We start from the raw sequence: 22,076 nt of genomic DNA, 5'->3' as shown, positions 1-22,076 counted from the left end.
TTAACAACAGGTGTTTTACTGAGAACACACATTCCCCTTAACAACAGGTGTTTTACTGAGAACACACATTCCCCTTAACAACAGGTGTTTTATTGAGAACACACATTCCCCTTAACAACAGGTGTTTTATTGAGAACACACATTCCCCTTAACAACAGGTGTTTTATTGAGAACACACATTCCCCTTAACAACAGGTGTTTTACTGAGAACACACATTCCCCTTAACAACAGGTGTTTTATTGAGAACACATTCCCCCTAACAACAGGTGTTTTTTTAAGAACACACACACAATCTTAATGAAGACATTTACAGTTGAATTCGGAAGTTTACATACACCTTAGCCAAATACATTTAAACTCAGTCTTTTCGTAATTCCTGACAAAAGAGGAACAAAAGTTACATGCAAAAATAACATGCAAAACAGGCAAGAAAAAAAGAGGAGGGGCTTATAACAGAACCTGAATGACGGGTTGCTACTACACACACACACACACACACACACACACACACACACACACACACACACACACACACACACACACACACACACACACACACACACACACACACACACACACACACACACACACACTCACACACACACACACACACACACACACAGGCAGCAAAGCTTGCAGATCATCCAATAATCTTCTCACACGGCCTCATACAGATCTACAGGGACATCGAGCACCAGAAAATAGAGATTACATTTATTTTAAAACACCAGGTACAGTAAAAACATTTTATGTGCTTTTTTGTGATCTAGTCTGTCTTTACTAAACAAGTTAGATCTAGTCTGTCCTTACTAAACAAGTTAGGTCTAGTCTGTCCTTACTAAACAAGTTAGGTCTAGTCTGTCCTTACTAAACAAGTTAGATCTAGTTTGTCCTTACTAAACAAGTTAGGTCTAGTCTGTCCTTACTAAACAAGTTAGATCTAGTCTGTCCTTACTAAACAAGTTAGATCTAATCTGTCCTTACTAAACAAGTTAGGTCTAGTCTGTCCTTACTAAACAAGTTAGATCTAGCCTGTCCTTACTAAACAGGTTAGATCTAGTCTGTCCTTACTAAACAAGTTTGGTCTTGTCTGTCCTTACTAAACAAGCTAGATCTAGTTTGTGATGTATTTTTCGTGAATTTTCTCTCTAGGAAGGAATATGCCCGAATCTAGCTCACAATTAACAATTTGATACTTTATTTGATCAGATCTGAGCTCATCTAGGTCTGATCTAATTTGAGTTCCATTAGGTCTGCTCTCATCTGAGTTCCATTAGGTCTGCTCTAATCTGAGTTCCATTAGGTCTGATTTTATCTGAGTTCATCTAGGTCTGCTCTCCAGTCTTGAGTTGTTTATGATCAGATACAACAACAGTTGTAATCAATTATATATATATTTATACACTGAGTGTACAAACCATTAGGAACACCTTCCTAATATTGAGTTGCACCCCCTTTGTCCTCAGAACAGCTCAAGTCACCGGGGCACGGACTCTACAAGGTGTCAAAGGTGTTCCAAACTACTATACCCCGTTCAAAGGCACTTAAATATGTTGTCTTGCCCATTCACCCTCTGAATGGCACACATACACAATCCATGTCTCAATTGTCTCAAGGCCTAATAATCCTTCTTTAACCCGTCTCCCTCCCCTTCATCTACACTGATTGAAGTGGATTTAACAAGTGACATCAATAAGGGATCATATCTTTTACCTGGATTCACCTGGTCAGTCTATGTCATGGAAAGAGCAGGTGTTCCTAATGTTTTATACACTCAGTGAATATTTATATCCTTTTTTTACATTAAGTTTTTCCAGAATAATAAAGCAGTACTATCAAAATCTATTAATATTTAATAAATTGACATTACCTGAAACCTGACAGATTGTGGTTGAAAATATATAGAGTATCAACCCATTTTTTCTGCATTAAAACATGGTACGGTAAAGGTGACAGATTTTACCTTCTGTTTATGACGTTCACTTTTAACTTTAACAGGTATACTGTTTTGTAACTATTTAAACCTCGCATTTACTGTCATGTAGTTAAATATTTTATTCCCCTTAAGTTTCATGTTCCTGGATCCTTCAGGAGATTACATTTCAAACTAACACTTGACTCATCCAGGAGTGGTCCCAAATGACACCCTATTCCCTATTGGGCCCTGTTCAAAAGAAGGGCACTATATAGGGAATAGGGTGGCATTTGGAACTCATGTACAGTATATTGTCTCTTGATGGATGTGCTGCCAAATGAAAATGTGCTCAAACCTGCTGGGCTGTTCATGTTGATGACGTTTCATGATAATCGTCAAGAGGGCTCACGTTACTAGGTTACCACAGTTGTTTTAGTCCAACGATAACAACTGTCCTACTGTCACTAGTAGAAAGAGGAGGAAGGGAAGCGCTACTAAGGTACACTATAGTACATTTTGGTAGATAGAAGGTGCTCTTTGGTAAAAGGGGTGAATTGGTCATAAAATAGAAAGGAGGACCAAGGCACTCTTCATATAATTCATTAAAATGCCTTTATTTGTATAGCATGTTCAATAGAAACAAAGTTTTAAAAATCGACATGTTTCGGCTGCATGGCCTTCGTCAGGGAGTATGGCCTTCGTCAGGGAGTATGGCCTCCGTCAGGGAGTATGGCCTCCGTCAGGGAGTATGGCCTCCGTCAGGGAGTATGGCCTCCGTCAGGGAGTATGGCCTCCGTCAGGGAGTATGGCCTCCGTCAGGGAGTATGGCCTCCGTCAGTGTGTATGGCCTCCGTCAGGGAGTATGGCCTCCGTCAGGGAGTATGGCCTTCGTCAGGGAGTATGGCCTCCGTCAGGGAGTATGGCCTCCGTCAGGGAGTATGGCCTCCGTCAGTGTGTATGGCCTCCGTCAGGGAGTATGGCCTCCGTCAGGGAGTATGGCCTTCGTCAGGGAGTATGGCCTCCGTCAGGGAGTATGGCCTCCGTCAGGGATTTGATTTTGTCCGATTTTTTAAACTTTGTTTCTATTGAACATACCATACAAATAAAGGTAATTTAATGAATGATATGAAGAGTGCCTTGGTCCTCCTTTCTATTTGATGTCCTATTGTCACGTTCCACAGCAAGAAAACCAAATATGTCACTGAAACAGAAGGGGGAACTAAAAGTCAATGACAACAACCAAAACGACACGGCTGGGGTTTTAGGAGGGGTTCTGAGAGACACTCATGGTGTCCACTGAACGTTGACTAGCAACAACAACTGGATCCTAAAAGACTTCCACCATGAGACCCACTAAATTCACCAAGAACAGGCAAACAAAATGAAAACACACACCAAACTTAAAGACATGAAGTAAACCACAACTAAAGGAGTTAACCCTCCACATCTATCAAGACAACTAAAGGAGTTAACCCTCCACATCTCTCAAGACAACTAGAGTAGTTAACCCTCCACATCTATCAAGACAACTAGAGGAGTTAACCCTCCACATCTATCAAGACAACTAGAGGAGTTAACCCTCCACATCTATCAAGACAACTAGAGGAGTTAACCCTCCACATCTATCAAGACAAATAGAGGAGTTAACCCTCCACATCTATCAAGACAACTAGAGGAGTTAACCCTCCACATCTATCAAGACAACTAAAGGAGTTAACCCTCCACATATCTCAAGACAACTAGAGGAGTTAACCCTCCACATCTATCAAGACAACTAGAGTAGTTAACCCTCCACATCTATCAAGACAACTAGAGTAGTTAACCCTCCACATCTATCAAGACAACTAGAGGAGTTAACCCTCCACATCTATCAAGACAACTAGAGGAGTTAACCCTCCACATCTATCAAGACAACTAGAGGAGTTAACCCTCCACATCTATCAAGACAACTAGAGGAGTTAACCCTCCACATCTACCAAGACAACTAGAGGAGTTAACCCTCCACATCTATCAAGACAACTAGAGGAGTTAACCCTCCACATCTATCAAGACAACTAGAGGAGTTAACCCTCCACATCTATCAAGACAACTAGAGGAGTTAACCCTCCATATCTATCAAGACAACTAAAGGAGTTAACCCTCCACATCTATCAAGACAACTAAAGGAGTTAACCCTCCACATCTACCAAGACAACTAGAGGAGTTAACCCTCCACATCTATTAAGACAACTAGAGGAGTTAACCCTCCACATCTACCAAGACAACTAAAGGAGTTAACCCTCCACATCTATCAAGACAACTAAAGGAGTTAACCCTCCACATCTATCAAGACAACTAGAGGAGTTAACCCTCCACATCTACCAAGACAACTAGAGGAGTTAACCCTCCACATCTATCAAGACAACTAGAGGAGTTAACCCTCCACATCTACCAAGACAACTAAAGGTGTTAACCCTCCACATCTACCAAGACAACTAGAGGAGTTAACCCTCCACATCTACCAAGACAACTAGAGGAGTTAACCCTCCACATCTACCAAGACAACTAGAGGAGTTAACCCTCCACATCTACCAAGACAACTAAAGGAGTTAACCCTCCACATCTATTAAGACAACTAGAGGAGTTAACCCTCCACATCTACCAAGACAACTAGAGGAGTTAACCCTCCACATCTATCAAGACAACTAAAGGAGTTAACCCTCCACATCTATCAAGACAACTAAAGGAGTTAACCCTCCTCATCTACCAAGACAACTAGAGGAGTTAACACTCCACATCTATCAAGACAACTAGAGGAGTTAACCCTCCACATCTACCAAGACAACTAGAGGAGTTAACCCTCCACATCTACCAAGACAACTAAAGGAGTTAACCCTCCACATCTACCAAGACAACTAAATGAGTTAACCCTCCACATCTCTCAAGACAACTAGAGGAGTTAACCCTCCACATCTATCAAGACAACTAGAGAAGTTAACCCTCCACATCTATCAAGACAACTTGAGGAGTTAACCCTCCACATCTACCAAGACAACTAGAGGAGTTAACCCTCCACATCTACCAAGACAACTAAAGGAGTTAACCCTCCACATCTACCAAGACAACTAAAGGAGTTAACCCTCCACATCTCTCAAGACAACTAAAGGAGTTAACCCTCCACATCTATCAAGACAACTAGAGGAGTTAACCCTCCACATCTATCAAGACAACTTGAGGAGTTAACCCTCCACATCTACCAAGACAACTAGAGGAGTTAACCCTCCACATCTACCAAGACAACTAAAGGAGTTAACCCTCCACATCTACCAAGACAACTAAAGGAGTTAACCCTCCACATCTCTCAAGACAACTAAAGGAGTTAACCCTCCACATCTACCAAGACAACTAGAGGAGTTAACCCTCCACATCTACCAAGACAACTAAAGGTTCAGTTCTAATTGACTCAACGGACAAAAAAATCTTAACCAGATGTAATTCTTCCCAAATGTTCAATACAGCTCCTTTCAGACATAACATCTTTCCACCACAAATATATATATACTCCAATGTAGGCACTCCTCCTTCTCTCCAATCCTTTCAACTTTTATGGTTTAACAGGAAGACGAAGTGACAGAGTAATAAACCGTTCCGTCTCCCTTAACCCTTAAGGTGACCTGACCTCAACCCACTTGATGTCTAAACCAAAGGTCTCCACCCATAGTTAGTTACTCACCTATAGTTCTCCCGTGACTTCCTCCCGTCCACCCAGCACATTCCTACAGATAACCATTAACTTCTGATGTAAAACCAGTCTCTATCCCCCCCCAGATACTATAGTATTACTGATGTAACAACCAGTCTCTATCCCCCCTCAGATACTATAGTATTACTGATGTAACCAGTCTCTATCCCCCCTCAGATACTATAGTATTACTGATGTAACAACCAGTCTCTATCCCCCTCAGATACTATAGTATTACTGATGTAACAACCAGTCTCTATCCCCCTCAGATACTATAGTATTACTGATGTAACAACCAGTCTCTATCCCCCCTCAGATACTATAGTATTACTGATGTAACAACCAGTCTCTATCCCCCCTCAGATACTATAGTATTACTGATGTAACAACCAGTCTCTATCCCCCCTCAGATACTATAGTATTACTGATGTAACAACCAGTCTCTATCCCCCCTCAGATACTATAGTATTACTGATGTAACAACCAGTCTCTATCACTCCTCAGATACTATAGTATTACTGATGTAACAACCAGTCTCTCTCCCCCCTCAGATACTATAGTATTACTGATGTAACAACCAGTCTCTATCCCCCCTCAGGTACTATAGTATTACTGATGTAACAACCAGTCTCTATCCCCCCTGAGATACTATAGTATTACTGATGTAACAACCAGTCTCTATCCCCCCTCAGATACTATAGTATTACTGATGTAACCAGTCTCTATCCCCCCTCAGATACTATAGTATTACTGATGTAACAACCAGTCTCTATCCCCCTCAGATACTATAGTATTACTGATGTAACAACCAGTCTCTATCCCCCCTCAGATACTATAGTATTACTGATGTAACAACCAGTCTCTATCCCCCCTCAGATACTATAGTATTACTGATGTAACAACCAGTCTCTATCCCCCCTCAGATACTATAGTATTACTGATGTAACAACCAGTCTCGATCCCCCTCAGATACTATAGTATTACTGATGTAACAACCAGTCTCTATCCCCCCTCAGATACTATAGTATTACTGATGTAACAACCAGTCTCTATCCCCCCCCCCAGATACTATAGTATTACTGATGTAACAACCAGTCTCTATTCCCCCTCAGATACTATAGTTTTACTGATGTAACAACCAGTCTCTATCACCCCTCAGATACTGTAGTATTATTGATGTAACAACCAGTCTCTATCACCCCTCAGATACTATAGTATTACTGATGTAACAACCAGTCTCTCTCCCCCCTCAGGTACTATAGTATTACTGATGTAACAACCAGTCTCTATCCCCCCTCAGGTACTATAGTATTACTGATGTAACAACCAGTCTCTATCCCCCCTCAGATACTATAGTATTACTGATGTAACAACCAGTCTCTAACCCCCCTCAGATACTATAGTATTACTGATGTAACAACCAGTCTCTTTCCCCCCTCAGATACTATAGTATTACTGATGTAACAACCAGTCTCTATCCCCCCTCAGGTACTATAGTATTACTGATGTAACAACCAATCTCTATCCCCCCTCAGATACTATAGTATTACTGATGTAACAACCAGTCTCTATCCCCCCTCAGATACTATAGTATTACTGATGTAACAACCAGTCTCTATCCCCGCTCAGAAACTATAGTATTACTGATGTATCAGCCAGTCTCTATCCCCCCTCAGATACTATAGTATTACTGATGTAACAACCAGTCTCTATCCCCCCTCAGGTACTATAGTATTACTGATGTAACAACCAGTCTCTATCACCCCTCAGATACGATAGTATTACTGATGTAACAACCAGTCTCTATCACCCCTCAGATACTATAGTATTACTGATGTAACAACCAGTCTCTATCCCCCCTCAGATACTATAGTATTACTGATGTAACAACCAGTCTCTATCCCCCCTCAGATACTATAGTATTACTGATGTAACAACCAGTCTCTTTCCCCCCTCAGAAACTATAATATTACTGATCTAACAACCAGTCTCTATCCCTCCTCAGATACTATAGTATTACTGATGTAACAACCAGTCTCTATCCCCCCTCAGATACTATAGTATTACTGATGTAACAACCAGTCTCTATCCCCCCTCAGATACTACAGTAATACTCATGTAACAACCAGTCTCTATCCCCCCTCAGATACTATAGTAATACTGATGTAACAACCAGTCTCTATCCCCCCTCAGATACTATAGTAATACTGATGTAACAACCAGTCTCTATCCCCCCTCAGATACTATAGTAATACTGATGTAACAACCAGTCTCTTTCCCCCCTCAGATTCTATAGTTTTACTGATGTAACAACCAGTCTCTATCCCCCCTCAGATACTATAGTATTACTGATGTAACAACCAGTCTCTATCCCCCCTCAGATACTATAGTATTACTGATGTAACAACCAGTCTCTATCCCCCCTCAGATACTATAGTAATACTGATGTAACAACCAGTCTCTTTCCCCCCTCAGATTCTATAGTTTTACTGATGTAACAACCAGTCTCTATCCCCCCTCAGATACTATAGTATTACTGATGTAACAACCAGTCTCTATCCCCCCTCAGATACTATAGTATTACTGATGTAACAACCAGTCTCTATCCCCCCTCAGATACTATAGTATTACTGATGTAACAACCAGTCTCTTTCCCCACTCAGATACTATAGTATTACTGATGTAACAACCAGTCTCTATCCCCCCTCAGATACTATAGTATTACTGATGTAACAACCAGTCTCTATCCCCCCTCAGATACTATAGTATTACTTCAACCAGTCTCTATCACCCCTCAGATACTATAGTATTACTGATGTAACAACCAGTCTCTTTCCCCCCTCAGATACTATAGTATTACTGATGTAACAACCAGTCTCTATCCCCCCTCAGATACTACAGTAATACTCATGTAACAACCAGTCTCTATCCCCCCTCAGATACTATAGTAATACTGATGTAACAACCAGTCTCTATCCCCCCTCAGATACTATAGTATTACTGATGTAACAACCAGTCTCTATCACCCCTCAGATACTATAGTATTACTGATGTAACAACCAGTCTCTATCACCCCTCAGATACTATAGTATTACTGATGTAACAACCAGTCTCTTTCCCCCCTCAGATACTATAGTATTACTGATGTAACAACCATTCTCTATCCCCCCTCAGATACTATAGTATTACTGATGTAACAACCAGTCTCTATCCCCCCTCAGATACTATAGTATTACTGATGTAACAACCAGTCTCTTTCCCCCCTCAGATACTATAGTAATACTGATGTAACAACCAGTCTCTATCCCCCCTCAGATACTATAGTAATACTGATGTAACAACCAGTCTCTATCCCCCCTCAGATACTATAGTAATACTGATGTAACAACCAGTCTCTTTCCCCCCTCAGATACTATAGTATTACTGATGTAACAACCAGTCTCTTTCCCCCCTCAGATACTATAGTAATACTGATGTAACAACCAGTCTCTATCCCCCCTCAGATACTATAGTAATACTGATGTAACAACCAGTCTCTATCCCCCCTCAGATACTATAGTATTACTGATGTAACAACCAGTCTCTTTCCCCCCTCAGATACTATAGTAATACTGATGTAACAACCAGTCTCTTTCCCCCCTCAGATACTATAGTAATACTGATGTAACAACCAGTCTCTTTCCCCCCTCAGAAACTATAATATTACTTCTGATCTATCATGCCTCTAATCCACGTTTAACCCAGAATCCAACAGTGCCAACCCTCCACATCTATCAAGACAACTGAAGCACTTGGCCAGCCACTCTTAAATAGCACCTGGGCCAGCCACTCTTAAATATCACCTGGGCCAGCCACTCTTAAATAGCACCTGGGCCAGCCACTCTTAAATAGCACCTGGGCCAGCCACTCTTAAATATCACCTGGGCCAGCCACTCTTAAATATCACCTGGGCAGCCGCTCTTAAATATCACCTGGGCCAGACGCTCTTAAATATAACCTGGGCCAGCCACTCTTAAATATCACCTGGGCCAGCCACTCTTAAATATCACCTGGGCCAGCCACTCTTAAATATCACCTGGGCCAGCCACTCTTAAATATCACCTGGGCCAGACTCTCTTAAATAGCACCTGGGCCAGCCACTCTTAAATAGCACCTGGGCCAGCCACTCTTAAATATCACCTGGGCCAGCCACTCTTAAATATCACCTGGGCAGCCGCTCTTAAATATCACCTGGGCCAGACGCTCTTAAATATAACCTGGGCCAGCCACTCTTAAATATCACCTGGGCCAGCCACTCTTAAATATCACCTGGGCCAGCCACTCTTAAATATCACCTGGGCCAGCCACTCTTAAATATCACCTGGGCCAGCCACTCTTAAATATCACCTGGGCCAGACTCTCTTAAATATCACCTGGGCCAGCCACTCTTAAATAGCACCTGGGCCAGCCACTCTTAAATATCACCTGGGCCAGACGCTCTTAAATATCACCTGGGCCAGCCACTCTTAAATATCACCTGCGCCAGCCACTCTTAAATATCACCTGGGCCAGCCACTCTTAAATATCACCTGGGCCAGACGCTCTTAAATATCACCTTGGCCAGCCACTCTTAAATATCACCTGGGCCAGCCACTCTTAAATATCACCTGGGCCAGCCACTCTTAAATATCACCTGGGCCAGACTCTCTTAAATAGCACCTGGGCCAGCCACTCTTAAATATCACCTGGGCCAGCCACTCTTAAATATCACCTTGGCCAGCCACTCTTAAATAGCACCTGGGCCAGCCACTCTTAAATATCACCTGGGCCAGCCACTCTTAAATATCACCTGGGCCAGACTCTCTTAAATATCACCTGGGCCAGCCACTCTTAAATAGCACCTGGGCCAGCCACTCTTAAATATCACCTGGGCCAGACGCTCTTAAATATCACCTGGGCCAGCCACTCTTAAATATCACCTGGGCCAGCCACTCTTAAATATCACCTGGGCCAGCCACTCTTAAATATCACCTGGGCCAGCCACTCTTAAATATCACCTGGGCCAGCCACTCTTAAATATCACCTGGGCCAGCCACTCTTAAATATAACCTGGGCCAGACGCTCTTAAATATCACCTGGGCCAGCCACTCTTAAATATAACCTGGGCCAGCACAGGTGAAGCACCTTCTAATTAACGAGATGGACAAGCCAGCACAGGTGTAACACAAACTGACTAACGAGGTGACACCAATTGGTGCGTTCTACGTGCTAACATCCAACCTCGAAATAGAAAAATAAAATTAAACAGCCTGTAACACTTTTGCCAGTGTAGTGATGTAGGGAACAGCCACATTAGTGCACTCCAACGCCATTAAGGTCCAGACCTCTTAACAGAGGCTTATACTGTATATGGAAGGTAACTTAACTGTATCACCATGAACTGTATTGTTTAATGCTGTCTGTTTTCTCTCTCTCCCCCTCTCTATATCCATCTTTCTCCCTCTCTCTCCCCCTCCCTCTCCCTCTCTCCCCCTCCCTCTCCCTCTCTCTCTCCCTCTCTCCCTCTCTCTCTCTCTCTCTCTCTCTATTCATCTCTCTCTCTCTCTCTCTCTCTCTCTATTCATCTCTCTCTCTCTCTCTCTCTCTCTACCCATCCCCCTCTCTCTCTCTCCCTCTTTCCCTCTCTCTCTCTCTCTCTCTCTCTCCCTCCCCCAGGGGTACCATGGTACGAACATTGAACAATATGGCGGAGCTGAGAGCTTCAAGGTTTGGTCGTCCCTCACCCCGGCACGGACTCAAGCTCCTTTTCTGGTTCGCCAACGATTACATCGTCTACAAAAATGACAACCAGATGGTTGCAAATTACAACCCCAAAGAAGAACGCTTTGGTTTCCATTACTTCATGAACAGACGTGAGTGTGAAAACGACGTCTGCAAGAGGCTGCTTCCTTATGGTGACTACCCGTTCTATGAGGTGGGCAACCTCCACCTCCCAGCATCTGATTCCATGCCTGAGTACGTCAGGAAGTACAACACTGGTGACATAGATACCAGCAACATGGACCGCCTCATCATCAGTATGCGTCCAGACATGACAGTGGATAAGGTCTATGTGACCCAGCACGAGGACCTGAGGAGCTTCGACCCGGTCAACACATATTGCATCAGCAGGGGGTTGCTCATGACCATACGTGGCCAATCATTGGAGATCTTCCTGAAAGAGGCGGGCTATTCCACTCATGAGAAAAATGTTATTATGTATCAGGGCATCGCCCCGATGGAGTCTGGGGATACCAGAAATGATATGGAAGGTGGATTCAGAGCTGCACCCAGAGCTGCACCCAGAGTTCCACCCAGAGCTGCACCAGGATTCTGGGAAAGCTACTGTACCATACTGTAACCAGGCTACTGGGAAAGCTACTGTACCATACTGTAACCAGGCTTCTGGGATAGCTACTGTACCATACTGTAACCAGGCTTCTGGGATAGCTACTGTACCATACTGTAACCAGGCTACTGGGAAAGCTACTGTACCATACTGTAACCAGGCTTCTGGGAAAGCTACTGTACCATACTGTAACCAGGCTTCTGGGAAAGCTACTGTACCATACTGTAGATCCGTGTCCTTAGGTCCTGGTCCTGGGGACCCTGAAGGGGGGAACCTTTTAGTTTCTTGCCCTAGCACATTGCATTTCATTTTGGTATGTTCATTTTCACTAATACACTTGGTCATTTATCAGACGCTCTTATCCAGAGTGACTTCAGTGCATTAAAGGCAGATAAACAGCAACATACTGTATCACAGTCAGAGCAAGTCAACTGTTTCTGTTACCATTACTGAGAGGGTTGTTGCTGTTGGGGCCTGCTACTGGATAATGTACTTCTGTGTTTTAAAATACAAAATACATGCATTTTAATTAAATACACTTCAAAATACAAGTATTTGGTAGTTTATTTTTCAAAGATTGATCTTTATGTTATTTTTTGTTGTTGTATTTTGACATTTTTCACCTTCCCTGGTTGTAATCAATGTAGTTTCCTCTTCACTTCAACCCAAAACATAAATGTGATGACATTAAATCAATGTGGAAAGCTGATTGGATTTGCAAATCAACTACGTAAGAACATTTCATCTAGTGGCCGACAACGAATGCAACAATTAATCATTCTCAAATTCTTTAGAGGCTAATTCATTGAGTCTATCTACCAAGTCTATATACCAAATCTATATACCAGTCTACCAAGTCTATATACCAAATCTAGAGTCAATCTGATCTATGGTTCATGAGTAAATGTTTAAATTATGTTTTAGCATTAGCATGTGTGCTAACATGCGTCTATAGGTAGAGTGCGGCCATATTTGAATGTAGCAACTATTTTTTCTCAAAACTATTAAAGACAAAAATCAGAAGTGAATCTGATGTATTGTTCATAAAGTAGAAGATGATTCCAGATGGTTTTGAGCATTAGTGTTACGTATGTAAATAATGATTTGTTTCCTTGTTTTTAGAGATATCAGGACAACAACAACCTCTTTAGGGACTATTGTGATGAGTCCTCTTTAGGGACTATTGTGATGAGTCCTCTTTAGGGACTATTGTGATGAGTCCTCTTTAGGGACTATTGTGATGAGTCCTCTTTAGGGACTATTGTGATGAGTCCTCTTTAGGGACTATTGTGATGAGTCCTCTTTAGGGACTATTGTGATGAGTCCTCTTTAGGGACTATTGTGATGAGTCCTCTTTAGGGACTATTGTGATGAGTCCTCTTTAGGCACCATTGTGATGAGTCCTCTTTAGGCACCATTGTGATGAGACCTCTTTAGGGACTATTGTGATGAGTCCTCTTTAGGCACCATTGTGATGAGTCCTCTTTAGGCACCATTGTGATGAGACCTCTTTAGGGACTATTGTGATGAGTCCTCTTTAGGGACTATTGTGATGAGTCCAAAGACCACTTTTGGAGTGAATCTGACTTTTAGTCCATGAGATGTCTATTTTAAATTATTATTTTAAGGATTAGCGTTACATAGTCAAAAAATAAATGTTTTACTTTTTAAGATATTAATGCCAAACTGAACATGGTTCATCATGGTAATGTCTTTGATGACCCTAAACAGTTTCAAGTTGATAGGCCATTGTGGAGTGGATTTACGAAGGATTTAAAATAGACACGTAAAATGGGTCCTAGAAGAGAGACGAGAACTGAGAATGTACATGACTGTAAGGTGTCTCTTTGTTTTTCTCCATCACTCTCCATCTCTTTCTCCTCTTCCGTCAGTCTGGAGTGCTGTTCCATCTGTGGCCACCAGGTGGAGTGAGAAGATCATGTAGAAACACATAGAACACCAACCAGCGCCATTAAACAACACACATCTTTCAGTTTAAATTAAATGTTTATTCTGTGATTCTCCTCATAGTTTCGACAATAACAATAAAAAGAAAATAAACAGAAATGTCTATTTAGCTTTGCAACATAAAGGTATAAAGACACTGACACACATCAGTTCACGTTGATACAGCCTCCCTATGCTATGTGGTGTAATCCAGGCAGTATTATGTGGTGTAATCCAGGCAGTATTATGTGGTGTAATCCAGGCAGTACTATGTGGTGTAATCCAGGCAGTATTATGTGGTGTAATCCAGGCAGTATTATGTGGTGTAATCCAGGCAGTATTATGTGGTATAATCCAGGCAGTATTATGTGGTGTAATCCAGGCAGTACTATGTGGTGTAATCCAGGCAGTATTATGTGGTGTAATCCAGGCAGTACTATGTGGTGTAATCCAGGCAGTACTATGTGGTGTAATCCAGGCAGTTCTATGTGGTGTAATCCAGGCAGTACTATGTGGTGTAATCCAGACAGTATTATGTGGTGTAATCCAGGCAGTATTATGTGGTGTAATCCAGGCAGTACTATGTGGTGTAATCCAGGCAGTATTATGTGGTGTAATCCAGGCAGTACTATGTGGTGTAATCCAGGCAGTATTATGTGGTGTAATCCAGGCAGTACTATGTGGTGTAATCCAGGCAGTACTATGTAGTGTAATCCACACAGTACTATGTAGTGTAATCCAGGCAGTTCTATGTGGTGTAATCCAGGCAGTTCTATGTGGTGTAATCCAGGCAGTATTATGTGGTGTAATCCAGGCAGTATTATGTGGTGTAATCCAGGCAGTACTATGTAGTGTAATCCAGGCAGTTCTTTGTGGTGTAATCCAGACAGTATTATGTGGTGTAATCCTGGCAGTACTATGTGGTGTAATCCAGGCAGTATTATGTGGTGTAATCCAGGCAGTTCTATGTGGTGTAATCCAGGCAGTACTATGTGGTGTAATCCAGGCAGTATTATGTGGTGTAATCCAGACAGTATTATGTGGTGTAATCCAGGCAGTACTATGTGGTGTAATCCAGGCAGTATTATGTGGTGTAATCCAGGCAGTATTATGTGGTGTAATCCAGACAGTATTATGTGGTGTAATCCAGGCAGTACTATGTGGTGTAATCCAGACAGTATTATGTGGTGTAATCCAGGCAGTACTCTGTGGGAGGGGGACATGAGGGAACAACACCACTGCTTTGTTTCAGTGTTATTGACAGCCTTTATTTATATCTGTTAAGTAGAAACAGCAGTAACAGGATATTAATAAATAGACCTTGACAGATAATATAAACAGGAGACAGTTCAAGTTTCAAGTCAGAAGAGGTGTAGAAGTGTTCTCAAAGGAAGAAATGGTTTAAATATAACATAAAAATATACACATTGCTATAATACAGTACCAAACTAATTCCTGGGGATTTTGACTCTTTATATGAGAAGAGAGACGGTGATGAGAGAGTTGTTGAGGCTGCTGGCCTTACAAGTTAGTATGTTGTGTTATACTACCAGTATTCAACTGTTGAGAGAGTTGTTGAGGCTGCTGGCCTTACACTTAGTATGTTGTGTTATCCTACCAGTATTCAACTGATGAGAGAGTTGTTGAGGCTGCTGGCCTTACAGTTAGTATGTTGTGTTATACTACCAGTATTCAACTGATGAGAGAGTTGTTGAGGCTGCTGGCCTTACAGTTAGTATGTTGTGTTATACTACCAGTATTCAACTGATGAGAGAGTTGTTGAGGCTGCTGGCCTTACAGTTAGTATGTTGTGTTATACTACCAGTATTCAACTGTTGAGAGAGTTGTTGAGGCTGCTGGCCTTACAGTTAGTATGTTGTGTTATCCTACCAGTATTCAACTGATGAGAGAGTTGTTGAGGCTGCTGGCCTTACAGTTAGTATGTTGTGTTATACTACCAGTATTCAACTGATGAGAGAGTTGTTGAGGCTGCTGGCCTTACAGTTAGTATGTTGTGTTATACTACCAGTATTCAACTGATGAGAGAGTTGTTGAGGCTGCTGGCCTTACAGTTAGTATGTTGTGTTACCCAGTATTCAGCTGTGTATTTATAAAGGGTACATCCTGAATGGCACCCTATTCCCTATAGGCCTATAGGGTGCCATTTGGGACTCAAAATACTATAAAGGTGGGTTCAGTCAGCACTCACCTTGCATTGTATCAGATAGAACACATATTCCCCTTAACAACAGGTGTTTTACTGAGAACAGATATTCCCCTTAACAACAGGTGTTTTACTGAGAACAGATATTCCCCTTAACAACAGGTGTTTTACTGAGAAAGATATTCCCCTTAACAACCCTCAGAATCAGGTTATAGCAAGGATCTTATTGAAGACATTTACAGTTGAAGTCAGAAGTTTACATACACCTTAGCCAAATACATTTAAACCCAAGCTTTACCATCCTGACTAATGTCTTGAGATGTTGCTTCAATATATCCACATAATTTTCATTCCTCATGTTTCCATCTATTTTGTGAAGTGCACCAGTCCCTCCTGCAGCAAAGCACCCCCACAACATGATGCTGCCACCCCCGTGCTTCACAGGTGGGATGGTGTTCTTCGGCTTGCAAGCATCCCCCTTTTTCCTCCAAACATAACGATAGTCATTATTTTATTACACTTTGTCCCCATGTGCAGTTGCAAACCGTAGTCTGGCTTTTTTATGGCAGTTTTGGAGCAGTGGCTTCTTCCTTACTGAGCAGCCCTTCAGGTTATGTTGATATAGGACTCATTTTACTGTGGATATAGATACTTTTGTACCTGTTTCCTCCAGCATCATCACAAGGTCCTTTGCTGTTGTTCTATGATTGATTTGCACATTTCGCACCAAAGTACGTTCATCTCTAGGAGACAGAACGCGTCTCCTTCCTGAGCGGTATGACGGCTGCGTGGTCCCATGGTGTTTATACTTGTGTTCTATTTTTTGTACAGATGAATGTGGTACCTTCAGGTGTTTGGAAATTGCTCCCAAGGATGAACCAGACTTGTGGAGGTCTACAATCTTTTTCTAAGGTCTTGGCTGATTTCTTTAGATTTTCCCATGATGTCAAGCAAAGAGGCACTGAGTTTGAAGGTAGGCCTTGAAATACATCCATAGGTACACCTCCAATTGACTCAAGTTATGTCAATTAGCCTATCAGAAGCTTCAAATGTCATGACATCATTTTCTGGAATTTTCCAAGCTGTTTAAAGGCACAATCAACTTACTGTATGTAAACTTCTGACACACTGGAATTGTGATACAGTAATAAGTGAAATAATCTGTCTGTAAACAATTGTTGTAAAAATGACTTGTGTCATGCACAAAGTAGATGTCCTAACCGACTTGCCAAAACTATAGTTTGTTAACCAGAAATTTGTGGAGTGGTTGAACCTAAGTGAATGTAAACTTCTGACTTCAACTGTACATAATGAAGGAATTCAATAAACTCTTTGGTTATTCCATACCTCTTTTTGCACTAATCTGTACACAATCTCTTTAGGTGTTACAAACATGTACAGTTCATAGTTTGGAGTTGGAACCAGTTCACACAACCTGTCTGCATTTTGAGATGATCATATATTTGATCTTGTTTAAGTCTCTGTTTTACCTTAATGTTGTGTCTGATTGGTGACCAGTCTAGTAACTCCTCTACCACCTCTAACAGGTCTGATTGGTGACCAGTCTAGTAACTCCTTTAACACCTCTAACAGGTCTGATTGGTGACCAGTCTAGGAACTCATTTAACACCTCTAACAGGTCTGCTTGGTGACCAGTCTAGTAACTCCTTTAGCACCTCTAACAGGTCTGCTTGGTGACCAGTCTAGTAACTCATTTAACACCTCTAACAGGTCTGCTTGGTGACCAGTCTAGTAACTCCTTTAGCACCTCTAACAGGTCTGCTTGGTGACCAGTCTAGTAACTCCTTTAACACCTCTAACAGGTCTGATTGGTGACCAGTCTAGTAACCCCTTTACCACCTCTAACAGGTCTGCTTGGTGACCAGTCTAGTAACTCCTTTAGCACCTCTAACAGGTCTGATTGGTGACCAGTCTAGTAACTCCTTTAGTACCTCTAACAGGTCTGATTGGTGACCAGTCTAGTAACTCCTTTATCACCTTAAAACAGGTCTGATTGGTGACCAGTCTAGTAACTCCTTTATCACCTCTAACAGGTCTGATTGGTGACCAGTCTAGTAACTCCTTTATCACCTCTAACAGGTCTGATTGGTGACCAGTCTAGTAACCCCTTTAACACCTCTAACAGGTCTGATTGGTGACCAGTCTAGTAACTCCTTTAGTACCTCTAACAGGTCTGATTGGTGACCAGTTGTAACGCCTGTCGTCTTCCTCCTCCTCGGACGAGGAGAGGAGAGAAGGATCGGTGGACCAATACGCAGCGAGGTATGTTGACATAATGAATTTATTGAAAAGACGAAGACTGACACGAAACTATACTTGACTTATACAAAATGACAAACAAACAACGTAGACAGACCTGATCATGGAACTTACATAAAACACGCAGAACTCACGAACAGGAACAGACTACAATAAACGAAACGAACGGCCAAACAGTCCCGTGTGGTGCGCAGACACAGACACGGAAGACAATCACCCACAAACAAACAGTGTGAACAGCCAACCTATATATGGTTCTCAATCAGAGGAAAACGTAAAACACCTGTCTCTGATTGAGAACCATATAAGGCTGATTACCAGACCTAAACATAGAAACACAAAACATAGAAATGCCCACCCACACTCACGCCCTGACCGACTAACACATACAAAACAACAGAAAATAGGTCAGGAACGTGACACCAGTCTAGTAACTCCTTTACCACCTCTAACAGGTCTGATTGGTGACCAGTCTAGTAACCCCTTTAACATCTCTAACAGGTTTGATTGGTGACCAGTCTAGTAACTCCTTTAACACCTCTAACAGGTCTGATTGGTGACCAGTCTAGTAACTCATTTAACAGCTCTAACAGGTCTGATTGGTGACCAGTCTAGTAACTCATTTAACAGCTCTAACAGGTCTGATTGGTGACCAGTCTAGTAACTCATTTAGCACCTCTAACAGGTCTGATTGGTGACCAGTCTAGTAACTCCTTTAACACCTCTAACAGGTCTGATTGGTGACCAGTCTAGTAACTCCTTTATCACCTCTAACAGGTCTGATTGGTGACCAGTCTAGTAACTCCTTTAACACCTCTAACAGGTCTGATTGGTGACCAGTCTAGTAACTCCTTTAACACCTCTAACAGGTCTGATTGGTGACCAGTCTAGTAACTCATTTAACACCTCTAACAGGTCTGATTGGTGACCAATCTAGTAACTCATTTATCAGCTCTAACAGGTCTGATTGGTGACCAGTCTAGTAACTCATTTAACACCTCTAACAGGTCTGATTGGTGACCAGTCTAGTAACTCCTTTACCACCTCTAACAGGTCTGATTGGTGACCAGTCTAGTAACTCCTTTACCACCTCTAACAGGTCTGATTGGTGACCAGTCTAGTAACTCCTTTAACACCTCTAACAGGTATGATTGGTGACCAGTCTAGTAACTCCTTTAACACCTCTAACAGGTCTGATTGGTGACCAGTCTAGTAACTCATTTAACACCTCTAACAGGTCTGATTGGTGACCAGTCTAGTAACTCCTTTAACACCTCTAACAGGTCTGATTGGTGACCAGTCTAGTAACTCATTTAACACCTCTAACAGGTCTGATTGGTGACCAGTCTAGTAACTCCTTTAACAGCTCTAACAGGTCTGATTGGTGACCAGTCTAGTAACTCCTTTAACAGCTCTAACAGGTCTGATTGGTGACCAGTCTAGTAACTCCTTTAACAGCTCTAACAGGTCTGATTGGTGACCAGTCTAGTAACTCATTTAACAACTCTAACAAGTCTGATTGGTGACCAGTCTAGTAACTCCTTTAACAGCTCTAACAGGTCTGATTGGTGACCAGTCTAGTAACTCCTTTAACACCTCTAACAGGTCTGATTGGTGACCAGTCTAGTAACTCCTTTAGTACCTCTAACAGGTCTGATTGGTGACCAGTCTAGTAACTCCTTTAACACCTCTAACAGGTCTGATTGGTGACCAGTCTAGTAACTCATTTAACACCTCTAACAGGTCTGATTGGTGACCAGTCTAGTAACTCCTTTAACAGCTCTAACAGGTCTGATTGGTGACCAGTCTAGTAACTCCTTTAACAGCTCTAACAGGTCTGATTGGTGACCAGTCTAGTAACTCCTTTAACAGCTCTAACAGGTCTGATTGGTGACCAGTCTAGTAACTCCTTTAACAGCTCTAACAGGTCTGATTGGTGACCAGTCTAGTAACTCATTTAACAGCTCTAACAGGTCTGATTGGTGACCAGTCTAGTAACTCCTTTAACAGCTCTAACAGGTCTGATTGGTGACCAGTCTAGTAACTCCTTTATCAGCTCTAACAGGTCTGATTGGTGACCAGTCTAGTAACTCCTTTAACAGCTCTAACAGGTCTGATTGGTGACCAGTCTAGTAACTCCTTTAACACCTCTAACAGGTCTGATTGGTGACCAGTCTAGTAACTCCTTTAACAGCTCTAACAGGTCTGATTGGTGACCAGTCTAGTAACTCCTTTAACACCTCTAACAGGTCTGATTGGTGACCAGTCTAGTAACTCCTTTAGTACCTCTAACAGGTCTGATTGGTGACCAGTCTAGTAACTCCTTTAACAGCTCTAACAGGTCTGATTGGTGACCAGTCTAGTAACTCCTTTACCACCTCTAACAGGTCTGATTGGTGACCAGTCTAGTAACTCCTTTAACACCTCTAACAGGTCTGATTGGTGACCAGTCTAGTAACTCCTTTATCAGCTCTAACAGGTCTGATTGGTGACCAGTCTAGTAACTCCTTTACCACCTCTAACAGGTCTGATTGGTGACCAGTCTAGTAACTCCTTTATCAGCTCTAACAGGTCTGATTGGTGACCAGTCTAGTAACTCCTTTAACACCTCTAACAGGTCTGATTGGTGACCAGTCTAGTAACTCCTTTAGTACCTCTAACAGGTCTGATTGGTGACCAGTCTAGTAACTCCTTTAACACCTCTAACAGGTCTGATTGGTGACCAGTCTAGTAACTCATTTAACACCTCTAACAGGTCTGATTGGTGACCAGTCTAGTAACTCCTTTAACAGCTCTAACAGGTCTGATTGGTGACCAGTCTAGTAACTCCTTTAACAGCTCTAACAGGTCTGATTGGTGACCAGTCTAGTAACTCCTTTAACAGCTCTAACAGGTCTGATTGGTGACCAGTCTAGTAACTCATTTAACAGCTCTAACAGGTCTGATTGGTGACCAGTCTAGTAACTCCTTTAACAGCTCTAACAGGTCTGATTGGTGACCAGTCTAGTAACTCCTTTAACAGCTCTAACAGGTCTGATTGGTGACCAGTCTAGTAACTCCTTTAACACCTCTAACAGGTCTGATTGGTGACCAGTCTAGTAACTCCTTTAACACCTCTAACAGGTCTGATTGGTGACCAGTCTAGGAACTCCTTTAGTACCTCTAACAGGTCTGATTGGTGACCAGTCTAGTAACTCCTTTAACAGCTCTAACAGGTCTGATTGGTGACCAGTCTAGTAACTCCTTTAACACCTCTAACAGGTCTGATTGGTGACCAGTCTAGTAACTCATTTAACACCTCTAACAGGTCTGATTGGTGACCAGTCTAGTAACTCCTTTAACAGCTCTAACAGGTCTGATTGGTGACCAGTCTAGTAACTCCTTTAACAGCTCTAACAGGTCTGATTGGTGACCAGTCTAGTAACTCCTTTAACAGCTCTAACAGGTCTGATTGGTGACCAGTCTAGTAACTCATTTAACAGCTCTAACAGGTCTGATTGGTGACCAGTCTAGTAACTCCTTTAACAGCTCTAACAGGTCTGATTGGTGACCAGTCTAGTAACTCCTTTAACAGCTCTAACAGGTCTGATTGGTGACCAGTCTAGTAACTCCTTTAACACCTCTAACAGGTCTGATTGGTGACCAGTCTAGTAACTCCTTTAGTACCTCTAACAGGTCTGA

At 42.2% G+C, this 22,076-nt stretch overlaps 1 protein-coding gene across 1 annotated transcript; it reads left to right on the top strand.

Moving 5' to 3' along the window:
- Positions 1-584: 584 nt before the first annotated feature.
- On the top strand, positions 585-12,711 carry LOC139567755 (uncharacterized). Its single transcript, XM_071389233.1, has 2 exons — positions 585-732; positions 11,332-12,711. The coding sequence occupies exon 2, from the start codon at positions 11,339-11,341 to the stop codon at positions 12,014-12,016; it is 678 nt and encodes a 225-aa protein (XP_071245334.1). The 5' UTR covers positions 585-732; positions 11,332-11,338; the 3' UTR covers positions 12,017-12,711.
- The last annotated feature ends 9,365 nt before the right edge of the window (positions 12,712-22,076 follow it).

Source organism: Salvelinus alpinus, chromosome 1, assembly GCF_045679555.1.
Source record: "Salvelinus alpinus chromosome 1, SLU_Salpinus.1, whole genome shotgun sequence".
In the NCBI taxonomy this organism is placed as follows: Eukaryota; Metazoa; Chordata; class Actinopteri; order Salmoniformes; family Salmonidae; genus Salvelinus; species Salvelinus alpinus.
This window is presented reverse-complemented; position numbering and strand designations above follow the sequence as displayed.

Bases quoted from the DNA above. Each gene is read 5' to 3' on its own strand.
- LOC139567755 (XM_071389233.1), top strand. From the start codon at position 11,339: ATGGTACGAACATTGAACAATATGGCGGAGCTGAGAGCTTCAAGGTTT.